This window comes from Pleurodeles waltl, chromosome 6 (genome assembly GCF_031143425.1).
Source record: "Pleurodeles waltl isolate 20211129_DDA chromosome 6, aPleWal1.hap1.20221129, whole genome shotgun sequence".
Lineage (NCBI taxonomy): Eukaryota > Metazoa > Chordata > Amphibia > Caudata > Salamandridae > Pleurodeles > Pleurodeles waltl.
Genome location: NC_090445.1, coordinates 1198487125 through 1198506499, shown reverse-complemented (window position 1 = coordinate 1198506499; position 19375 = coordinate 1198487125). Strand labels below are relative to the sequence as shown.

At 45.3% G+C, this 19375-nt stretch overlaps 1 protein-coding gene across 2 annotated transcripts in view; it reads left to right on the top strand.

Annotated features, from left to right (window-relative positions):
• HELLS (helicase, lymphoid specific) overlaps window positions 1-19375 on the top strand; it is a 549822-nt gene that overhangs the window by 109254 nt on the left and 421193 nt on the right. For both annotated transcript variants that reach the window (XM_069240496.1, XM_069240495.1), the window contains exon 8: window positions 10174-10401. In XM_069240496.1, coding sequence (XP_069096597.1) covers window positions 10174-10401 — 228 coding nt within the window. The remainder of the gene's footprint in view (window positions 1-10173; window positions 10402-19375) is intronic.

Genomic DNA, 19375 nt, shown 5'->3' with positions numbered 1-19375 from the left:
TTCTGCCTTCCTCTCCCTGAGCTGGTCAAGCAGCAGGAGGACAGAACTCTGTCTGAGGGGTGGCAGCAACGCAGGTGAAATGGCTTCCTCGCACTTACAAAGTCCAGTGAAATGGAGCTGGATTTCGTAGGGGCACCTCTCCTTGTGCAAGGGTGCCCTCACATACAGGTACCTGCACCCTGACCTGGGCTAGGAGGGCCTACTGTAGGGGTGACTTAGTGACCTGGTGCAGTGACCTGTAATGAAAGGGTTCATGCACCTTTTCACGCAGGCTTCAATGACAGACCTGCAGACACATTATGCATGGGCGACACAATACATGCTGCAGTGCATGGGGAACCCCTGGTGCCCAAATGCCCTGGATACCTAAATACCATATACTAGGGACTTGTATGGAGCACCAGTATGCCAATTATGAGGTGTGCTAAGTCCTAAGCAACCACATTTAGAGGGAGAGAGCAGTGTCATTGGGGAAATCTACCTCTTTCCGCCCAGAAGTTCAGACAAAAATACTGGATATGCCATTTGACGGGGAGTCACCTTCGGCAAACGTGTGGGTGATGCCCTACAATCTAAAAAGTCTGGCACAGACTAAATCCCTTGACACACTACAATTCCAGAAACTGCTTTTTCGATGAGCTAGGGGGAAGAGGAAATTATTAATTTAGAGGAAACTACCAGCCCTACATGCAGTATCTGTCTGGCCAGACAATACCGTCCACAATACGCTCAACAGCAGCAATACAGACCACCTCCAACGAGCTGCATATGAACATACTACCAGAGGAAAGTTACCAGCACGAGGCAGAGGTACAAGAAAACAATGACCTGATACTGACTACCTCACTAGCATCCCGAATTGGAGCTAGAATAACATTTCCAACAATGATCTGCAATTACTTCAGACAGGTGGGTTCTAGATGCCATCTCAAGAGGACATTCACTCCTGCTTCTTTCTCTTCAAGAAACCCTCCGGAGATTCCTATAGTCTACCTTCGAAGGCTGAACACATTTCTAAAGAAACAGTCTTTTCAAATGGTGACGTTTCAGGACATACTACAACTCGTGAACAACAGAAATCACTTGTCACTCTGTCTTCAGGGTGCATACTTTCATATCCCCTTACACCCAAGACATCGCAAATTCCTCTGCTTCCAGGTAACCGGTATCCATTTTCAATTCAGGGTATTTACCATTTGGAGTAAAATCTGCCCCCAGAATCTTCACAAAGATGTTGGCCCCAGTAGCAGCTCACCTCAGGCAACAAGGAAAGAAAATTGCCACCTGCCTCTCGTTACTCAAAAGATTAGGCCTCCCAGCCAATTACCACAAGTCTCAACTAAACCCAACAACAAGAATAATGTTCTTGGGGGGCTATTCTGGACACAGCCTTTCCCTCCAAAGACAAGCAAACAAAAATGCCTCAACTGGCACGCAGACTATCCAAAAAAACGTCAGTGTCTGTTCAGATGTACAAATCATTCATGGAAATCATCTCCTCTTGAATCCTGCTGGTCCCAAACTGTTGATTACATCTGTGTCCACTTCAAGAGCAACTTGACAGGCCGTGGATCCAGATGCAAAGCTCATTCTAAGACCACATACAGATAACTGCAGCAATGAGAAGAGCAATGTATTGGTGGACACAGCCCTTGAAGCTATCCAAAGGACTCCGATATCTACAGAAGACCCCTAGCTTCATCATAACAGGCGGGGGGGAACTTGCACATGAGTGGGGGGTGTTCCACAGAGAAGAAACTGCAGCATTAAAAGCTTTTCTCCCCCACATAACACGCATATCAGTCCTCATACGAACAGACCATACCACCAGTATGTTCTGTCTAAACAAACGCAGGAACCGTCTCAAGCGCTCTGATCAGACACAGGAAATCTGGAACTATGCACTTCACCATCGCATATCCATCAAGGCAGAGCATGTACCTGGAGTTTCCAATCTCTTTGCAGTCTCATTGAGCAGAACCACTCTTCTGTACCACAAATGGGAACTTAATCAACAGGTGCTGAGTGATCTATTCCATTGGTGGGGCAAACTGTACTTAAATATGTTTGCAACGAAGGAGAACAAGAAATTCCTGTTCTTTGCATGTTGGCATCCCCAAAAAGGATCATGGGGCAAATGCACTTTTGATACAGTGGTCAAGAATATATCCCTACACTTTTCCACCGATCCCAAAGGTAATCAACAAGCCTGCGGAAACCTTGCAGACTTCTACTCATAGCCCCCAGGTGTCCTCCACAGTTTGGGTTCGCTGAGCTTCTACTCCTCTTGGAGCAACCTAATCTACAACTCAGACTAACATTGGACTTGCTGATGAACGAAGGCCAAATACAACACCCAGACCCAACATCACTGGATCCTTGAAATCATTGAATTATCCTCATTAGTCATTCCATCGGACTGCAGGAAAATATTGGCCATAGCAAGGGCCTACACAGCGAACAGAACCTATAAATTCAAATGGTAACGCTTCTGCCTTTGGTGCACGTCCTCGGACATCCATCCAGTCACAGCACCGGCAAAACAAGTTCTCCCGTATTTACACACCTAGCCAAATCTGGATTCTCGTTCCTCAAAGGTACATCTGGTGACAATTTCAAGATTCAGATGTAACAATAATGCACCTTCTCTGTGGTCTACTAGTATTATTAAAAAAAGTCCTCAATGGCATGTTTGGGACTTTTCCACCAGTTTGAAACCCTCCATAATTGTGGTATGTCAGTGTAGTCCTGGGTCAGCTTATGAAGCTGCCATGTGAACCAATTCATAAATAAGATCTAAAATATCTTACCTGGAAAATGGCGATCCTACTGGCTCTCACTTTCGCTAAGAGGGTAAGCGACATACAAGCTTTTACTATCAAGCAACCTTTTCTACAGTTTACAACAGACCGTGTTATCCTGAGAATAAAACCCTAAGTTTATTCCGAAAGTACCATCAAACTTCCCCTTAAATGAACCAGTAGTTCTCTGAACTTTTTCCCCCAAATCCTCCCATGCAGGCAGAGAAATCTCTGCAACCTAGATGTCAGACGATACCTTAAGTTCTATTTACACAGGACACATCACTTATGAAAATCAGACGTTACTCTTGGCATACGGAGGTATCAGGAAAGGTCTCTCAGTAACCAAACAAACCATCGCTAGGTGGATTGCTGCTACTATACTATTCTTGCTGTATTGCTTGTTACTCTGATTCAAGCATGTGAAAGGATCCAATACTGGAGAAGAAAATAAATTACTTACCTGTAATGTAACTGTAGGTTCGATGGCATCTGTCGCTGTAGATACGCATGTTCTGCAATCGCTCGCCATCTGGTGTTGGGCCGGAGTGTTACAAGTTGTTTTTCTTCGAAGAAGTCTTTCGAGTCACGGGACCGAGTGACTCCTCCTTTTGTCTCCATTGCGCATGGGCGTCGACTCCATCTTCGATTGTTTTTTTTCCGCCATCGGGTTCGGACGTGTTCCTGTCGCTCCGAGTTTCGGAACGGAAAAAATAGTTAATTTCGGAAGATTTTCGTCGGTATTGTTGCGTTCGGGATCGGCGTACTTAGATTCCACACCGCATCGAAGATCGAAGAGCTCCGGTGCCCTTCGGGGTAGTTTTTCGATCCTCCGTCGGGGCCTGGTCGGCCCGACCGCGTGCTGAAGAACGCCGATGGAACGGACCCCGTTCCGTTTCTGCCCCAAATGCCACAATAAATACCCCTACACAGACCAACACTTGGTCTGCAACCTGTGCCTGTCACCTGAGCACAGCGAAGACACCTGCGAAGCCTGTCGTGCGTTCCGGTCCCGAAAAACACTCCGAGACCGTCGAGCCAGAAGACTTCAAATGGCGTCCGCACCGACAGCCCAACGGGAGTTCGAGGAACAAGAAGAGGAAGGTACCTTCTCGATCCAAGACTCAGACTCCGAAGGATTCGACGATACACAAACCGTGAGTAAGACGTCGAAAACCACACAAAGAAACATTTACAAGGCCCAGGGGACGCCACTGCCACCAGGCCATGGCTCGACCCATAAATTCGGTGACCGACCGTCGGCACCGAAAAAGGCCCAAACAGTGCCGAGATCGTCCGACTCCGGTCGAGACACCGGCACGCAGCCTTCTCGGGACCGAGAAAGTGCTGGAGACAAGCCTCAACACCGAGATGCCGGTGTGGACACGGCTCGACGCCGAGACAGCGGCACCGAAACAGATCGACGCCGAGAGGTTTCGGCCCCGAAAAGGAAAAAAGTCACCCGGAGCCGAAAAACACGCAGACAAAGTTTCGATGCCGAAACAAACTGCAAGCGACCCGGCTTCAGGCTCTTATACAGAAGAGCACTCGCTAACCTCCCAAATGCAAAAGCATAGGTTTGAGGAAGAGCTACAAGCAACTGATGTGGACCATACGCAAAAGCGTATCTTCATTCAGCAGGGGACAGGAAAAATAAGCACCCTTCCCCCCATTAGGAGAAAGAGAAGGTTGGAGTTCCAGACGGAACAAGCACCACAACCAAAAGTGGTGAAAAGAGTTACACCACCACCCTCTCCTCCGCCCGTGATTAACGTTTCACCAGCACAAACGCCATCACACTCCCCAGCTCACACCACCATGAGCCAGGGTGACCAAGATCAGGACGCATGGGACCTATACGACGCCCCAGTGTCAGATAACAGCCCGGAGGCATACCCTACAAAACCATCTCCACCAGAAGACAGCACCGCGTACTCTCAGGTGGTGGCTAGGGCAGCACAATTTCACAACGTAAGCCTCCACTCAGAACAGGTTGAGGATGATTTCTTGTTCAACACACTCCTCCACCCACAGCTCCTACCAAAGCCTGCCTATGCTCCCTGGTATGCTCCGGCACGCAAAAGACATATTTAAGGACCCGGTCAAAAGTAGGGCAATCACACCAAGGGTGGAAAAAAAGTATAAACCGCCTCCTACGGACCCGGTTTTCATCACAACACAGCTGCCACCAGACTCTGTTGTTGTAGGAGCAGCTAGGAAAAGGGCCAACTCTCACACATCTGGAGATGCACCACCCCCCGATAAAGAAAGCCGCAAGTTCGATGCAGCTGGTAAGAGAGTCGCAGCACAAGCTGCAAACCAGTGGCGCATCGCGAACTCCCAGGCACTACTTGCGCGCTATGACAGAGCCCACTGGGACGAGATGCAACATCTCATTGAACATCTGCCCAAAGACTTCCAAAATAGGGCAAAACAAGTGGTTGAGGAGGGACAGACCATCTCCAACAACCAGATACGTTCCTCCATGGACGCTGCAGATACAGCTGCACGGACAATTAATACATCTGTAACTATCAGAAGGCATGCATGGCTCCGAACGTCTGGATTTAAACCAGAGATTCAACAAGCAGTTCTCAATATGCCTTTTAATGAAAAAGAACTGTTCGGTCCAGAAGTGGACACAGCGATTGAGAAACTCAAAAAAGATACGGACACTGCCAAAGCCATGGGCGCACTCTACTCCCCGCAGAGCAGAGGGAATTACAGCACATTCCGTAAAACGCCCTTTCGAGGGGGGTTTCGGGGTCAAAGCACACAAGCCAGCACCTCACAAGCAACACCGTCCACTTACCAGGGACAGTATAGAGGAGGTTTTCGGGGACAATATAGAGGAGGGCAATTCCCTAGAAATAGAGGGAGATTTCAAAGCCCCAAAACCCCTACTACTAAACAATGACTCACATGTCACTCACCCCCTCCACACAACACCAGTGGGGGGAAGAATAGGTCATTATTACAAAGCATGGGAGGAAATCACTACAGACACTTGGGTTCTAGCAATTATCCAACATGGTTATTGCATAGAATTTCTACAATTCCCTCCAAACATACCACCAAAAGCACAAAATTTAACAACACACCATTCCAATCTCCTGGAGATAGAAGTGCAGGCACTATTGCAAAAGAATGCAATCGAATTAGTGCCAAACACACAAATAAACACAGGAGTTTACTCACTGTACTTTCTGATACCAAAGAAGGACAAAACGCTGAGACCAATCCTAGACCTCAGAGTAGTCAACACTTTCATCAAATCAGACCACTTCCACATGGTCACACTACAAGAAGTATTGCCATTGCTAAAACTGCACGACTACATGGCAACTTTAGACCTCAAGGATGCTTATTTCCATATACCAATACACCCATCGCACAGGAAATACCTAAGGTTTGTATTCAAAGGAATACATTACCAATTCAAGGTACTGCCTTTCGGATTAACAACCGCACCAAGAGTCTTTACCAAATGTCTAGCAGTAGTCGCAGCACACATAAGAAGGCAGCAAATACATGTGTTCCCATATCTAGACGACTGGCTAATCAAAGCCCATTCGTTAATAGAGTGCTCAAATCACACAAATCATATCATACAAACCCTCTTCAAACTAGGGTTCACCGTCAATTTCACAAAATCCAAAATTCTGCCACGCAAGGTACAACAATACCTGGGAGCCATAATAGACACATCAAAAGGAGTAGCCACTCCAAGTCCACAAAGAATTCAAAATTTCAACACCATCATACAACGCATGTATCCAACACAAAAGATACAGGCAAAGATGGTATTACAACTCCTAGGCATGATGTCATCATGCATAGCCATTGTCCCAAACGCAAGACTGCACATGAGGCCCTTACAACAATGCCTAGCATCACAGTGGTCTCAAGCACAGGGTCACCTCCTAGATCTGGTGTTAATAGACCGCCAAACTTACCTCTCGCTTCTGTGGTGGAACAACATAAATTTAAACAAGGGGCGGCCTTTCCAAGACCCAGTGCCACAATACGTAATAACAACAGATGCTTCCATGACAGGGTGGGGAGCACACCTCAATCAACACAGCATACAAGGACAATGGAACGTACATCAAACAAAACTGCATATCAATCACCTAGAACTTCTAGCAGTTTTTCAAGCACTAAAAGCTTTCCAACCAATAATAGTTCACAAATACATTCTCGTCAAAACAGACAACATGACAACAATGTATTATCTAAACAAGCAGGGGGGGACGCACTCCACGCAGTTAAGCCTGCTAGCACAAAAAATTTGGCATTGGGCAATTCACAACCAAATTCGCCTAATTGCACAGTTTATACCAGGGATACAAAATCAACTCGCAGACAATCTCTCTCGAGATCACCAACAGGTCCACGAATGGGAAATTCACCCCCAAATACTGAACACTTATTTCAAACTCTGGGGAACACCTCAGATAGACTTGTTTGCGACAAGGGAGAACGCAAAATGCCAAAACTTCGCATCCAGATACCCACACAAACAATCCCAAGGCAATGCCCTATGGATGAACTGGTCAGGGATATTTGCTTACGCTTTTCCTCCTCTCCCTCTCCTTCCTTACCTGGTAAACAAACTCAGTCAAAGCAAACTCAAACTCATATTGATAGCACCAACTTGGGCAAGGCAACCCTGGTACACAACGCTGCTAGACCTATCAGTGGTACCCTGCATCAAATTGCCCAACAGGCCAGATCTGTTGACACAGCACAACCAAAAGATCAGACACCCAGATCCAGCATCGCTGAATCTAGCAATCTGGCTCCTGAAATCCTAGAATTCGGGCACTTACAACTTACCCAAGAATGTATGGAAGTCATAAAACAAGCAAGAAGGCCATCCACCAGGCACTGCTATGCAAGTAAATGGAAGAGGTTTGTTTGCTACTGCCATATTAATCAAATACAACCATTACACACAACTCCAGAACATGTAGTGGGTTACTTGCTTCACTTACAAAAATCTAACCTAGCTTTCTCTTCCATTAAGATTCACCTTGCAGCAATATCTGCATACCTGCAAACTACCTATTCAACTTCCCTATATAAAATACCAGTCATTAAAGCATTCATGGAGGGCCTTAGGAGAATTATACCACCAAGAACACTACCTGTTCCTTAATGGAACCTAAATGTTGTCCTAACTAGACTTATGGGTCCACCTTTTGAACCCATGCACTCCTGCGACATACAGTTCCTAACCTGGAAGGTGGCATTTCTCATCGCCATTACTTCCCTGAGAAGAGTAAGCGAGATTCAGGCGTTTACTATACAGGAACCTTTTATACAACTACACAAAAATAAAGTCGTCCTAAGGACCAATCCTAAATTTTTGCCAAAGGTTATTTCACCGTTCCATCTAAATCAAACAGTGGAACTTCCAGTGTTCTTTCCACAGCCAGATACCGTAGCTGAAAGGGCACTACATACATTAGATGTCAAAAGAGCATTAATGTATTACATTGACAGAACAAAGAACATCAGAAAGACTAAACAACTCTTTATTGCATTTCAAAAACCTCATGCAGGAAACCCAATTTCAAAACAAGGTATAGCCAGATGGATAGTTAAATGCATCCAAATCTGCTACCTTAAAGCTAAACGACAGCTGCCCATTACACCAAGGGCACACTCAACCAGAAAGAAAGGTGCTACCATGGCCTTTCTAGGAAACATCCCAATGCAAGAAATATGTAAGGCAGCCACATGGTCTACGCCTCACACATTCACCAAGCACTACTGTGTAGACGTGTTATCCGCACAACAAGCCACAGTAGGTCAAGCTGTATTAAGGACATTATTTCAGACTACTTCCACTCCTACAGGCTGATCCACCGCTTTTGGGGAAATAACTGCTTACTAGTCTATTGCAGAACATGCGTATCTACAGCGACAGATGCCATCGAACTGAAAATGTCACTTACCCAGTGTACATCTGTTCGTGGCATCAGTCGCAGTAGATTCGCATGTGCCCACCCGCCTCCCCGGGAGCCTGTAGCAGTTTGGAAGTTACCTTCAATTATTTATATATGTATCATCTCAACCTTAAATAGGTGCATACTTAGTCACTCCATTGCATGGGCACTATTACTACAATTCAACTCCTACCTCACCCTCTGCGGGGAAAAACAATCGAAGATGGAGTCGACGCCCATGCGCAATGGAGACAAAAGGAGGAGTCACTCGGTCCCGTGACTCGAAAGACTTCTTCGAAGAAAAACAACTTGTAACACTCCGGCCCAACACCAGATGGCGAGCGATTGCAGAACATGCGAATCTACTGCGACTGATGCCACGAACAGATGTACACTGGGTAAGTGACATTTTCATTCTCCAGTATTGCTATCTTTCATAGATTCACATGTGAGCCTTCCTGTTAGAGGCTCCCCTCACTCATAAGATTTAAGATCACACTAGTGCCTGAAAGTGAGGGAATCTGCCTCTTTTGGGAGTGTTCTAGAGCAGTGGTTTCCCAACTTTTTGACGTCTGTGGACCCCCCCCCCCCCCCCCCCCCACCCCCCCAACACACACACACTTTATCAATACTGGAATCTGGGGACCCCCACTGAATTATTAGTGGAATCCATGGGCCTCTCTCCTCCCAAAATGAGTCATTACTGAAAGCTGGGGACCTAATCTGTTAATATTATTTAATTTCTTAAGCAGTTGCTGACCCCCTGTGGAGGCTTTGCAGACCCCAAGGGGTTCTCGCACCACAGGTTGGCAACTACTGTAATAGATAATGCTGACATCTGATTGGTTATTGGTCCAGTTTAGTCCTTTTTAAAAAAAAAAAAAAAGGATGTAGAGGAGCTATTAAACTGATTTTTCGTTCCTATTGTAGCCTGTGATACATATTGCTTCATTAAGGTACAGTGAGAATCCCTCCTAGGGGAATATTCAAGCATGTGAATCTATGAAAGATACCAATACTGGAGAACTTCAGGTATGTAACTTATTTTTTTCTCCGTTCATGCACCCTCTGCCTTCAAGCAATAATCTTAGAGATTTTAGATGGTAGGATGCATTGTTCATGCCTGGTATCAACGCTACTACATCCTTGCATGTTCACACTCATGGATGCCTTGTCTGAAGGTAATGGAGTATTGACCTTTAACACGACCTACATGCTCCAGTGTAGTCTTTTACATGTTGATTTACATAGCTACACATTAGGACAATATTTTTCATAGTGTTATGAATAGGCAAGCTAGGAGAATTTTCTTTTCTCAGATACTGAAAGCAAGTGTAATTTTTTATTTTCCTCCACTATGGTATTAGCTTTCTGTAACTTTGTTCTTGAATAACCTGTTTCATTCTTTCTTCCTATAGGGAGATTCTGCTTCCCCCAGTAAACTCAGTAAAGAATATCTTGAGAGAAATGGAGATTCAAACTCTGCCATTAAAGATCGGCTTGCTCAAGCTGTGCGTCACAATGCCAAACATTTGCTTGATCCAGTGAGGAAATTTGATGGGAAGCCAGTACCTTACCAACAGCCAAAGTACTTCACAGGAGGGCTGATGCGCTGGTACCAGGTGGAGGGCATGGAATGGCTCAGGGTATGTCCAGTGTAACTTATGTTTTTGTAAGCTCGTCTAGGTTATATTGGACTACTTCTGTACAACCTACTTTTAGAAAGATTTTTCTTGAAATTTTTCAAACCAAGGGAATGTCTGCCTTTGTCACAATCCCTATGTTAATTTGGGCCTATATGGATTTTTGTTGTGATTGACTGTTAGTACTTTGTCAGTGCATTTTTACAGGATATGGTTTGTTTGACTTAGATTTTAAATAAAGAGCATTTTAATATTTATAATGAAACATTACTTCTAAAATTTGTTATTGATTTGACAGTTTTTGGTTTGTCGTAGAGCTAATGCTTTCAATACTCAAAGTGAATGAGCCCTCTGGTCATTGGTTGCTTCATTACAATGTGGATCAGCCCACCTTAAAACCTTTGATTGTAACTGTTTGCTAAGATTTACGGAGTTCTATGTCTTGTAGCCATTTCCTTTGGGCGGTGGGGGGAGGGGTGTTGGTGCAGCTTTCTGGGTAGGGGAGTCGGAACACAGATCTGCAAACAATGCTCAGCAAAACCTCCAGCCCCCCCCCCCCCTCAAAAAAAAGTATTTTGCCTGTCCACTGCAGCTGTTACCCCTGACTTGTCAGTAGTATGGAAGTGCAGATAGAAATCCAACACAAGGCACCTGCTTTCCACCTATTCCTTGTCACTAGTCGGAATGGTCATTAAAGCACCACACTAGATGGTAAAGAGTTCCTGTGGCTGGCATTGTGCCCTTAATCTCTAATATTATCAAATCAGCTCTTTATTCAAAATGTAAAAAAGCAGTTCACAGTTGATACACACAGTCACACACATTATATAATCTGCTCACTAAGATAACATTCTAGCAAGAAACTTGCTCCTCAACCTTTCAACCACCTGAAGAGAGACACTATTGGTTTGGGAGGTGAGCCACGTTCCAAATTGGGACCTTGGGCAAACAATCAACATTGTACAAAGAACTAAGCTAAATATCAGTAAATGGGAAACCATCTTTTTTTGTTTAACTGCATGAGTTGGTGAGGTGTAGTCCGCAGGTTCTGTAACATAAAAGGTGAAATTGTAGGCAAACAAAATGGCTGTTAAGAAATAGCAGCACTAGTTTAGGAAATAAACACCGTATTAACAGATGAATCACGTGAGATAGATGTAAAACTAGAACACCATCTATTTCAGTAGCGTGAATTGCAGGCTGTTGCACATGTTAACATGATCATGAAGTTTAGGTTGATGCACAGAAGCAGCAATGGAATGAAAGGCACACACGTGGTTGTGGGAGATTCACTGTTTGCCCTACCTTAAAGACACAACACTACCAGAATGTTAGTTCCTCTTGAACCCTGCCCCACCATCACCTTCGACAATGCTCAGACCTCCCCCATACTTGATGGTGCCTCTGGTTTGGTGATATTGAAAAACCTGCACTGCTGAGCACCGGGCTGCCCCGTTCTCTGAACAAGGGTATCTTGCACCCTTTAATCAGGAGTGTTTTTTTTGTTTTTTTTTTAGAAAACTTCTTGTCCACAGGACTAAATGGTACAGAAATCTACTTGCCCTGCATTGAAAACCACTTACTCGACCAACTCACAAAATCATCCAGACGACCAGAGAGGAATGCACCTGTGGTATAATATAGTGTAGGCAGCTTCTTGGACATCAGAGAACCTTATATGGCGAGACTTCCAACTGGAGATGGCTGTCAGATACAAATTTACTTGGTATACATTGCACAGACCAAGCAATTTTACATATTTCTTATTTACATTATACATTTTACATTATATATTTTGGAATAAGTTATTCACAAGAAGAAACATACATTTACAAACCTCAGTGAACTATGCTCTTATCTATAAATATTAGAGCTTTAGGTAGGCATCACAGATGGATATGAATATTATGTGTGTGTCTTAAGTTGAGTGTCGGCTGGCGCAGAGTTGGGTGTCTTTTTTTTTTTTTTTTTTTTTTTTTAATTCTTCTGGGAGAGCAGGAAATGGTTCTGGAGAATTCCGTCCCTTTTGGATCAAAGCATCATATCACATAGTGTACTTTATTTTCTCTTAGATGAATCGGAGACAGTTAGCTGTAGCACAGGACCAATGTATGTCTGTCTCACGACGCAAAGCCAGGGGCTCATGTAATGCCATGTATGTATTATCAAATAATCCATGTAATCTTAGTGTTCAAAGATACAACTATACAATTCTCTCTAATGCAGATTCCTTTTTTTTGGTGAAATAAGCCATTAAGCACACTGAAATGCGTTCACTGCAAATATGTGAAATGCCCCATCTCACATATTGTAGTGGATGACTTCAGTTGCAGATAGCACTATCTGTCAAGTTTAAGATTAAACAGATGATGTGATCATAAATTGCATCTATGTGCTGACCCTTGCTGTGTGACAGGCGAGACAGATCTACATTATTATTTTGCTAAAGTACACTATCTATAGCTGATGAGAGTTCGTCCTACCAGCACACACATCATTAATCTTTAAAGCTCATAAAGAATCAAAAGTTTGTGAAAGTGAGTAGCTTTCTGATTTGGAGACCAACAGCATATAATGGTTTTCCAATTGGGAGATGGAGGCAGTTTTAGGCCTAATCTGTGAAAGTTAATCTGGCATACTGAAAAGCTAAACAAAGTTTCAGAAGATGTGTTGTCTGTCTTTCAGAGCATGTAGAAGGAAAATGACAAATCTGCTTTAATCTAGATACTGGTGGTGAGTGCCATCCACAGAATCTCAAACAGTAGTGTGAAATTTAATAAAATATCATCTTGCCCATGGGGCAGGTTGCTTCCTAAATCTACTTTATCCTGTTAAAAAAAAAATATATATATCTACTTGTCCCTTTGGTGCCACGTGGTGTGGCGACAAATCATGGCAGTAATCTCATGTAGGTGCTCTGATAATATCCTCTGATTATGCCAGGGCTGCTATTAGTAGGGCTTGAATACATGCAGTTTCAAGCCCTACTATAGCAATTTACTTATTTTGCCACCTTTCCGCAGATCTACATACTGGGGCTGGAGGAAGCAGTATGCAATAGTTCCATGGCTTGAATGCCTTTGAGTCTGAAAACCTACTAACTTGCCTGTTTTAAGGATTTTCACCAGCTCTTCTCTAATCCTTTCTCATAATGCGAGAGGTTGGAAATTTACTCCAGACAATGGCAGAAATAGAGGTTATCCATTATTGGATCTTTCATAAATTCACATGCTTGAATCATCCCAGTCGTCTAAGTGGGAGTCCCACGGTACATAAAATAGCAATAAATAATAAATAGCAATTTTTTGCCATAGGCTATAATGGAGCCAGAGCTTGCTCTTATAGCCCATCCATGTCCTTTTGTGAAAGGACCCAAACCTGCCTGCTGTCCAATCAGGCACCAGCACCCTCTAGAACCTGCTCCAGAGAAGCTCTCTTCCTCAGATTTTCTACCGCACGTCGTGTGAAGGGAGTCTCCCTGAGCTCTGCTCAGTTTTTTCTTCTACTTCAGAGATTTTCTCTCAAAGCTTCAAATATGTCAGATTCTTCTAGAAAAGGCCTTTTCCGCCCTTGCAAGACCTGTGGGAAGAAAAGGCTCCATGTGGATGACCCACATAAAGACTGTTTGTACTGTCTCTACCCACAACATCAGGTTAAGGACTGCAAAATATGTCGCACCTTCTCCACAAAGACCCTCAGAGACCGGGAGGGCAGGCTCCTGACATGGTTACAGGCCAAATCATGTACTTCAGGTGAGGAGAGTGGGTCCGAGAGGCCACATAAAAGGTCCAGATCTGAGGACCTAGGCCACACAGAGAAATCCAGGAAGAGGCAGAAATCTCATCGTGGGAAGGGCTTACAGACTTCAGTCTCCTCTGAGCCTTCCTCTCCTCTTCAAAAGAAGGAGTCTTACCATCTATCTCCTTCTTCAGAGCCTTCCACTTCTGGAAAAATGACTCTGAAAATCAGATCAACGACGACAACACCGTCTGACCGTGACGACGACACCTACATCTACTGTCTCCACTTCATCGTCGATGAGACCGTCGTCAGTGTCGACGACCTTAACATCGTCGGTAAGGTGTCCGATCTCCTCTCTCCAGATGGCACCGTCGACGACTGCCCCGTCGACTATAACTTCAGCGACGCCATTCTCATCGGTGATATCGCCCTTGACGGGGTCAAAGAAACTACCGTCGACGACACTACCGTCGACGACACTACCGTCGACGACACTACCGTCGACGACACTACCGTCGACGACACTACCGTCGTCTGCGAGACCATCGTCGGCGACGCCACCGTCGACGGAAAAATCTCTACCATCCACGGCTGAATCAACTTTCACGCCATCGACAGCAGTGATGCCTAGTAGATAGGTTGAGGCCACTCCTACCTCTTCCAGGTCTCCAGAGTTCCGAGCCATGGTCAGCATCAGAAATTTACCTACAAAGGACATTTATCCAACCGACACATCTCCAAACAAGGTGTCAGCTTTACTACCCAGTCATCTTCTAGACTGGGAGGAATCGGACGAAGGTCCTTTCGGAGATGCACATAGCCCTTCGCAGCTCCGCGTCAAATACCAAGATGACGATGACGATGAAGAGGATGAGTATGAACAGTATCAACCATACTACTCGCATCGGGACCAATACTATGAAACACGAGAGCCTCAATTCAGACACCGTGCAAATGCCTTCCTCATTAATCCAGGATTTACAATCCATGCTTCAGGATTATAGGAGAAGGTTTCCAGCGGAACGTCCACCATCGGCGCCGGTCTCTACGGTGACGCCAGTTAATGCTTCTCCTCCGCCAGCTACTCCAAGTTCAACATCACATTCGGTGTTAGCTGCACCCCCAGAGATGAAGGTTCCACTTCAGGGGAAGAAGAACAAGAAGGAGAAATTTCCACCCCACAACATCCTACCGAGGAATGGGATGATTACTTGGCCCCCACTCCTTCACCACCACCTCCTCGTCCCTCTGATTCTCCGCCCGAGGACATAGGTGGTTTCCATAATCTTATGGACTGAGCCGCAGTGCGTTTCCACCTACCAACATCTGTCTCCCAATCGGAATGTTTCCTGCATGATTTCAAAGAACAATCACGGAAGTCGGTACGGTCCATTCCGATTACATATGGAGCGAGGGCACAAAAATTATGCGTAATCCGGCTACGGTTCCTCCAGTTCCACAAAAACTGGATAAAAAATATAAGGCAACCCAAGATTCTCCTGCATGCCTTACTGGACATCCAAAGCCTGATTCGGTCATCTCACAGGCTGCTCAAAGACGCTCCAAAAATCCATCAACGCCTATCTCTGCTCCTCCAGACAGGGAAGGTCGCAGACTGGATAATATAGGTAAGAGATTCTCCTCCATGTCTGCAATCCCTGTCAGGGCAGCAAATTCATTAGCAATTTTAGGCCGATCTGATCGTCAAATGTGGTCCGACATGCAACCTTTCCTGGTTTCCGCCAACTAGCGGGTGCTGCTGTCTTACGACGACAAGGTTGGCTCAAGGCCACATCCTTCAGACCAGAACTGCAGTCCCGAATTCTAGACATGCCTTACGATGGGGAATCTTTGTTTGGCAAACATGTGGATGACGCACTTCAAACCATCAAAACGGGCACAGACACGGCCAAGTCCCTGAGTACCCTGCAGTACAGGAAGCAGCCCTTTCGAGGGACTAGAGGGAGAGGTTTCACCTCATTTCGAGGTTCCTTTCATAGACAATACCAGCAATCCCAGTACAGGCCTTCATACCACCACCAGCAGTACAGGCAATCATCGACTGCCTCCTATACCAGACAAGGAGGGAAACGAAGGCAGGGTTCACAATCCAGAGATCAACCCAGAAAGCAATGATCTTCCACAGGCACCGGCTATGCTCCCTCAATGCCCGCAACATCCGCAAATAGGAGCAAACATTTCCAACTTCATCCAACAGTGGAAGAAGATAACATCAGACAAGTGGGTGCTGGATATAGTGACAAGAGGTCATACCCTGGAGTTCATACAAAAGCCACCGCTTCACCCACCAACATCAGGCAGCTCTCTCCACCTTCGTCTGCTTCAAGCGGAAGTCTTTAGCCTTCTGGCCAAAGGGGCTATAGAGACAGTTCCTCTGCAACAACGGGGTCTCGGATTCTACTCCAGTTTTTTCCTCATAAGGAAGAAGTCAGGAGAGTGGCGTCCTATATTAGACCTCAGGAAACTCAACAAGTTCCTTCGGAAACAATCCTTCAGGATGATCACACTGTCAGATATCTTGCACCTCTTGAATCCTGGAGATTTTATGACAACCTTAGATCTTCAGGACGCCTACTTCCACGTTCCAATACACCAAAAACATCGCAAATATCTCAGTTTTACAGTAGCCGGTGCCCATTATCAATTCAGAGTCCTGCCATTTGGCCTCAGATCAGCTCCGAGAATCTTCACGAAATGCCTTGCCCCAGTTGCAGCATCCCTCAGAAGCAAGGGTTTCCAGGTGTTCCCTTACCTGGACGACTGGCTCATTAAAGCTCCGTCATCTCTACTAGCCTCAAAAGCCACAGATGCCTGCCTAAGACTATTCAACAGTTTAGGTCTAACAGTGAACCTACAAAAGTCAGTCGTATTTCCCGCGCGCAGGAGAGTTTTCCTGGGAGCAGAATTGGACACTATCCAAAACAAAGCATATCTTACCCTAGCAAGCAGCAGAAGCTGACCCAATTGGCTCTCACAATCTCCGCAAGAAAGTTTGTTTCAGTACGACTATTCAAATCGCTTCTGGGCATGATTTCCTCAGCCATAGTCCTAGTACCGCTGGCAAGACTCAAAATGAGACCTCTACAAGAAGAACTACAACGTCAATGGATCCAATCACAAGGATCCTTCGACGACTTAATAACCATCACACCAAGGATTCGGCAAACGTTAGAATGGTGGTCTCACATCGACCACCTCTCCCACGGTCTAACCTTTCTGGCACCAATAGCAGATTTCGTTATCACCACGGACGCCTCCTTGGAAGGATGGGGAGGCCACTTACAGGACATGCGCATTCAAGGCAGATGGTCCAAGCTCCAAAAAGAGATGCACATAAATCTGTTAGAACTGAAGGCGATTCATCTTACGCTCAAAGCTTTTCTGCCACGCATCGCAGAATCATCAGTGTTAGTCAGAACAGACAACACAACAAGCATGTTTTACATCAACAAACGGAGGAACAAGATCCCTCTCAAGGGAAGCTCAGTCTCTCTGGAACTGGCTCACACGGAACAACGTCTGCCTCAGGGCAGAGCACCTAGCGGGTGTCAACAATGCTCTAGCGGACTCTCAGCAGGACAGACGACAACTGTCACGAGTGGGAACTCAACCAGACCATACTCGACAGCATTTTTCAACGATGGGGTCGGCCGATCCTAGACCTGTTCGCCACCAATCTGAACGCCAAATGCCAGTTTTACGCCAGTCGATACCAGCTCCCGGGGTCGTGGGGAAATGCTCTTTTGATGAGATGGTCCGGGATCTTTGCATACGCTTTTCCCCATTCCACTGATTCCCAGACTCCTCAGGAAAATGAAGACCAAATGCTGCAAGATCATTCTCATAGCCCCCAAGTGGCCGAGGCAGTACTGGTACACAGAGCTCCTCCTCCGGTCAATAGCCAATCCAGTCCGTCTCCCTTGCAACCACAATCTTCTGTCGAAGAATCAGGGTCTCATCTTACATCCCGACCCAACTTCACTGCACTTGCATGCTTGGCTCCTGAGTTCAGAGAGTTCCAAGATATGAACATCGACCAAGAATGTAGGCTCATTATCTAAAGCACGAGCAGAGAGCACGAACAAGACATACAAATTAAAATGGAAGAGGTTCTGTGTTTGGTGTTCTCAGAACAATTTTCACCCATTTCAAATCAATCCTGAGCAAATTCTTCCTTACCTGCTCTCCCTTTCCAAAGCTGGTCTTTCCTATGCATCAGTCAAGATTCACCTAGCAGCTATAGCCTCTTACAGACGATCGGCTAACATGCCTTCTATTGGTTCAACCAGGGTAATCAAACAGTTTATGAAAGGGCTGTTCCGCATCTTTCCTCCGGTACGCTTACCTCCGCCAGAGTGGCACCTTAATATTGTTCTCTCCCAACTCATGAAAGCCCCTTTTGAACCCATCCATAGAGCTGAACTCAAGTACATCACCTGGAAAGTATCAACCTTGCTCGCTCTCACCTCTACCAGAAGAGTCAGTGATATACAGGCGTTCACTACCAAGGAACCTTTTTTTAGTTTTTTCTGAGGATTTCGTTATGCTCCGAACCAATCCCAAATATATTCCCAAGGTTCCATCTTCGTTCCACCTCAATGAGCCCGTTATTCTACGAACCTTTTTCCCAAACCCTACTACGATAGCAGCGAGAACTCTCCATTCTTTGGACATTAAACGATGGCTAAAATTTTACCTGCAAAGTACCAAGCACATCAGGAAATCAGACCAACTCCTAGTATCTTATTCTTTGGGACGTCACGGAACAGGAGTAACCAAGGCCACATAGCCCGATGGATTTCTTCAACAATCCAATTTTGTCACACCAAGGCAGGAAAGCCCTTGACTAGGCGCCCGAGAGCCCACTCCACAAGAGCAGTCTCCACATCGGCTGCTTTGTTTCAAGGTATTGCCCTTGAAAAAATTTGCCAGGCTGCGACATGGAAAACTACGCATTCTTTTACGCAGCACTATTGTTTGGAGTCTTCACAAAGAGCAGACTCTCTAGTAGGACAAGCTGTGCTACGCCATCTCTTTCATTAAGGTGAGACCTTTCCTTAGTTATAGTCCTATGGTTTGAGATGCATATAACCATGTTTCTATTATGCTTCCATGTGAATATGTAAAGTGTATGTATGTACTTATGAATGTGTGTACACGTACTTAAAGTATCTGTATTCCTTTGTAACTCACGGTCAAATGTATGAGTTTTCTA